This window comes from Peromyscus californicus, unplaced genomic scaffold (genome assembly GCF_007827085.1).
Source record: "Peromyscus californicus insignis strain IS unplaced genomic scaffold, ASM782708v3 Scaffold_6__1_contigs__length_162567912, whole genome shotgun sequence".
Lineage (NCBI taxonomy): Eukaryota > Metazoa > Chordata > Mammalia > Rodentia > Cricetidae > Peromyscus > Peromyscus californicus.
In genome coordinates, this window is record NW_026294584.1 from 34,478,849 (window position 1) to 34,485,048 (window position 6,200).

A 6,200-nucleotide genomic window follows, 5' to 3' on the forward strand; every position below is an offset into this window, starting at 1 on the left:
TTCTGCTCTAAATTCCTGTCTGTATCTGAATATTTTCTTATTTTCATTAGTAGATCTTTCTAAAGCTTGCATCTTATATATCAATTTTTTATTATTTTCATTAGTACGTCTTACTAAGACTTGTATCTCATCAGTCAACTCTTCATTATTTTCATTAGTGATTCTAATGCTTGTATCTTATCCATAGTAAGATTTTTTTTAAGGTTTACATTTTATCAGTCAAATTTTCATATTTGGCATATCATTTTAATGATGAAATATGAATTACCAAGCTGATAATAATTATAATTGAGATTGTCAATCCTAAGCTAAGTTGGTTATCCCTTCATTTAATATTTCTATTTTTCAAAGCAGACATTGTGTAACCATACAGAGACCCAACTTCCTATCCTCTTATACCATAATATTATTTCCTAATCTTAACCTAGAAAAGACTCTCTCTCTCTCTCTCTCTCTCTGGGTGTGTCTCTCTCAAACTAATTTCCTCTTTAAGAATTCTCATGTATCTCACCAGATCTGATGATCTGATGATGTGGACAGCATAGGCCGAGCTGTGTTGGGAGGGGGAGTGATGATGCTTGATTGTGCTTTCAGGGAGGGTGGACCTTCGATGTACTCAGAGCCCATGATGACTGCTATGGCTGTTCACTCGCCATGCAGGGAAGAAGTGGTTAGCAGCTTGAAGAGATACTGTAGGGAAATGGGTAGGAGAAACTCAAGCTGCAGCAGCATGGGAGGAGACGAAGTCACCTGCCATGGTCAGTGGAGAGTGACTGCCCAGTGAGTGCAAAGCAACTGTTCTAGCTGTTGCTCCCACCATGATGGCTCTGTGCTGCTTCGGCGTGATCCACACCCACATGTTGGAACCAGATATTGCAATGTCTTTTATTGTTTTATGAAAAGACAAAACACAGGAGTTAAATATTAGGGAATAAATCTGAGAGACCCATGGAGCAATAGAGAAATGAACACCTGCTTTCTTCTCCCCCTTCCCTGAAGGAAAAGGCCCATACAGCTCTCTTCTCCCCCTTCCCTGAAGGAAAAGGCCCATACAGCTCTCTTCTCTACCTTCCCTGAAGGAAAAGGCCTACACATCTCTATTTGCTCCTCCTTATTCCTCCTGTATGCTCCTCTAGCTTCCTCTGAGTCCACCAGAAAACTACATTGGTCCACTCCAGCCAGCTGAATCAGATGCTGCCCTTCAAACCGAGACCAGACTCCACCGGAGGTCTCAGAGCAACAACACAAACTAATCTCCAACAGCAGCAAATAGATCCATATCTATCATCCTGCCCAAAAAAACAAACCCAAGTGGGCCAAAGACCTCAACATAAATCCAATTACACTGAACCTGATAGAAGAGAAAGGGGGAATAGCCTTGAATGCAAATTCCTGAAAAGAACATCAGTAGTATAGACACTAAGATTGACAATTAATAAATGGGACCTCATGAAACCGAAAAGCATAAGGCAAAGGACATTGTCAATAGGACAAAACAGCTTACAGAATGGGAAAATATCATCACCAACCCCACATCTGATAGAGGGTTGATCTCTAAAATATATAAAGAACTCAAGAAACTAGACATCAAAAAAACAAATAACTCAATTAAAAATTGTAGTACACACCTAAGCAGAGAATTATCAACAGAAGAATCTCAAATGTCAGACAAACTTAAAAGACTGTCCAACATTTTTAGCCATCATGGAAATGCAAATCAAAATGACTCTGAGATTCCATCTTACAAATGTCAGAATGGCTGAGATCAAAAACACAAATGACAGCTTATGCTGGAGAGAATTAGGAACAAGAAGGGCATTCCTCTATTGCTGGTGGGAGTGCAAACATGTACAGCCACTTTGGAAATCAATATGGCAATCTCTAACAAAACTGGGAATCAATCTACCTCAAGACCCAGTGACACCACTCCTGAGCACATACCCAAAGGACGCTCAATCGAAGCACAAGGACACTTGCTCAACTATGTTCATAGCAGTATGTTTGTAATAGTCAATAGTGTCTTCATTTCATATAAATATTGCTTCTATTCCTCTTTTTTTTACATCTTAGAGTGTTTTATATTCATACAGTCAAGTTTTTAAAAATTTAACAACATTTATTCAATTATTTATGCCCCATTTCACCATTCACCATGCAAACCTTTGTTAAGGCAGAAAAGTTATACTTTGCAAATGACTATATTCAGGATACAATCATTCCATTTAAAAAAATACTGCTTCTCCAATACCAAGTGGTCAGCCCTGAAATCATATGCATACAAGTAACATTATGTGCAGATTGGACAGATTGTATTTATATATTCAGAAAAAAGATATATGTGTGTGTGTGTGTGTATATATATATATATACATGCATGTGTGTTTGTGTGTATGTGTGGTACATTGTATACAGAAATAGAGACCATGAACTTGAGAGAAAGAAAGTTGAGGGTGTGCATGGAAGGGGTTGGAGGGTGAAAAAGGAAGGGAGAGATGATGTAGTTATACTTTAATATCAAAAGAGAAAACAATGTATTACAAATACTGAAATTTAGACCAAGAACATCAAAGACAATTCCTTAATAAGTATTCAAAGCTTGATGCTGCTTGAATCCTTATCACCAAACTCCTGTTAAGGTCAGTGGGAGAACTGTCCCCACAAGGGTTTCAGACAATGGGGAAGGAGAATTCATTCACATAGCAGAACAAACTTTAATAAGCTCTCTCAATTAGTATTTACCTGAGGGACTGGAACAACTGTAATGGAAAACCTGCTTAATAGTCATCTATTAAATAACTGGTTTTCTTTATTTAAATTGAAATTATAATACAGGTTTAGTAAAAAACAAGATTTATATACTATTATTTTATAAACTGAGGTAATACAGGGGTTGTTTTTATTAACCAAATTTATTTGAGTATTGCATTTTTCTGCTTTTTTAAAAGTTCTACTTTGAGTGATATATTAAAAGTGACCACATAATTTTACACAAAAATAATAAAGCAAGTGTACTTCATGCAAAAGTGTGGCTTGCAAGAATATATCAAATACTATATAGACTAAATCAGATTGGACAGTTTCTAGTAGAACATGGTTACTTAGATGAAAAATTCTTGTCCTTGTGAGACCACTTCAGGGTTTTCTATGCCCTACAAACTATTTGATTCAGTTCATCTTGCATGTGACCTTATGAAGAATGTGCTCTTTTCTAGTTTAGATAAAAGAATTGTGCTTCCCAGCATTCTCCCTGCCTCCTTCCCCTTGGTACTCACATTTCTTATGGCACTAGAATGATTCCATAGCAATTATTCCCAAAACTATAATAGAGACCTTAAGAGGGACATGTATAGTGTTCTCATTCTTCTATTCTTCCTCTTCTCTAGCAAACACATTGTCAGATAAGAAAACACTTAAGGTTCTAAAATAAAATGCATAAACAATACTCATTTGGGCTAAAGCAGGTTTCTGTTCCCTCCCTATCTTTTACTCTCCTTGTCATTAAGCTCATTTAAGATAGATTGAACTTCAATAACTAAAATACTGGTGCTTCTAATGTCCAGCTTCACAAAAACAGTGTGTTAACAACTGACTTTTCCCTTCTAATTTCCCATCTCTTTTCTAGATCACATGTAAAAAGACATGAGAATGCATGAAACTAAGAATATGTTTATAGCAAAATCATGTTTATAATGACATTATTAACTATATTGGTTTATGAAGGACTGCATGTATTTAGTATATACAGTTCAATGTGTTAGGTCCTAGGGTAATCATTTTGATCTTCTTACAAGGAAAAATTCAGGCAATGACATGGTGCTCTGATTCTGTGTTTAGAAAATTTGTTAGCCTTCTGAAGCAGGGATTAAACTTTTATATCTAATATTTATGCAGTCCAAAGTATGTAAATATATATACAAATCATACTTTTATTAATATATCAGAAAGAAACACAGTATAATATTTCAACACATGCTGAGGAATGATGGTAGAAGAGTATGAGAAACATTGGTTTTCTGTAACTAAAAGAATGGTTCTTTAAGAGTAGAAGTGAAAAAAACAAAAAAACAAACAAACAAAAAAACAAAACAAAACAAAACAAAAAAAAGAGTAGAAGTGGTAAGAACAGTAAAAACACTGCAACATGCTATAACTAGTTCAATTATGAGCTGTAGAGTTTTAGGAAATTTTTTTTTTTGGTGTTACATGACCTGACACATACACCATGCAAAAAATGCACAGTGTGTGTTCCGAACCAAGGCTACAAATGAAGCTGCACAGTGTAACATTGGCAAATGTTTCCAGAAGCAATTCAGAATCATTGCACATTTGATTTTGAATAGCTTTTTAGTCATCTACCATTCAAAAGTCTTTTATTATGACCAAAGTTATGACATCCAAATTCGGTTATGTGAGCACTGGTTGAGGAGCTGGCTATAGACTTCTAATCTTATAGAGTGTGACAAGTTTTCAAAAACAGCTTTATGGGAATGTTGACAAGAACTAGGTAAAAAACATTGCTGAGAATTTTCTGTACATGAGAAAATGAATTTATGGAAACTGTTTTTAAATTGGAATTATTCAATGTTTAAAACCGAGAAAGCACTTTAAGAGTGAACAAAGGGATAAAATAAATCAAGTTCAAGTTGTCAACTTATCCGTTTAATGGTGTCCCAAGGGGAGATACAGGTCATGGCACTTGCCACAGTGGCTGTATTCTAGTAGTTCCTGTGACTTTTGAAATATCATTATGTTTTAAGCATTTAACCAGTCTTAACCATGCTGTGTCATTCATATGCCTCCTTTATCTTACTTGTATGCCAAATTTTATATCTGCATAAAATAAAGGGTTTGAAAGGGGAGAAGGCAGGAAGCTTATTTCTTTGTATGTTACCTAAAATGAAATAAAACTCCCTAAATACAATTATGTTTGAATAGCAGAAATAAATGACAGTCTAACTTTTAGAAAATCATGTGGATGAATAAACTTTGTTTTTGAAAAATTTTTTGTGATATGATTATGAATGTATGTATGTGCACATGCATGTTACTGTATTCGAGCTTCAGTATGTATATACTACAGCACTTGTGTAGAGGTCAGAACAAGCAGCGATTTTGGTCCTCACCTTCCACCTTGTTTGAGACATGATCTCTTACTGTTCACAGTGGAATACAGAAGGCTAAATGTCTTGTGTGCTGTGGACGTTCCCTCTCCATCTCTCATCTCATTGTAGGAGTGCTAGAATGGCAGAAGTGTGCTGTCATGTCTGGATTTGCACAGGTTCTGAATACAGGTCTTTACACTTGTGTGGCAAGTGCTTTGCTTTACCCACCAACACATCTCACCAACCATAGTGCGTTGTTTTAGTAAATAATGATGTAGAAATTTGCAGTAACTAGTCTTCAATCAATAGTGTATATTGCAGAGCAAAGGAAAAAAATCAAGAGTCTTCACTGCAGTTAACCTATAAAATAAGAGAAAATGCTTGTGAACTTTTCATTAAACAAAGGATTAGTGTCCACAATATATGCAGAATTCAAACAACAGAAAGAAAACTTCAATTCAAATGGGCAATTAATCACATAGACATTTCTCAAAGGAAGACTTACACATGGAAATCAGGCATATGAAAAAAATGTATCAGAGAAGTGTACACCAAAGGTACAACAGGATACAACTTACTTCATTTAGGATGAATGTTTTCAAAGACACAAAGAAAATTGGCTAGTAAGGGGCATCTTTCCACACTTGGAGAGGATGTTAAATAATATAGCTATTGGAGTAAAGACTATAGAATAGACCAGTCACTTTTCTTCTTGCTGTAAGAAAATATGTACGAAGAAATGATTTAAAAGAAAGATGGGTTCATTCTGGCTAATAGTTTGAGGGATCACGGTTTCAGGAAAAGAAAATGGAGACATGGTGTTGGGAGCAAGAGGCTGGCTAGTCACATTGCATTGGTGTTCAGGAAACAGAGGGATAAATGCTAATGCTCACTTATTTTCTCCTTTTAATTTAGTTCAGGACCAAGTCCTTGAAATGGTGCCACTTGCATTTAGGGTGGGTCTTTTCACATCAATTAACCTAATTAAGAAAATTCCTCAGAAGTATTCCCAGAGGCTCCATTCCTAGGTGACATCAATATGAACCATCATATAGATATTCCTAAAAATGTAGAAACAGAACTGCCATATGGCTGTAC

At 35.6% G+C, this 6,200-nt stretch overlaps 1 protein-coding gene across 1 annotated transcript in view; it reads left to right on the forward strand.

The window, feature by feature from the left end:
• The first annotated feature begins 610 nt into the window (after positions 1-610).
• Positions 611-6,200, forward strand: part of LOC128098766 (uncharacterized) — a 12,902-nt gene continuing 7,312 nt past the window's right edge. Inside the window, exon 1 of the mRNA XM_052720181.1 lies at positions 611-780. Within this exon, the coding sequence (XP_052576141.1) occupies positions 611-780 (170 nt within the window). The remainder of the gene's footprint in view (positions 781-6,200) is intronic.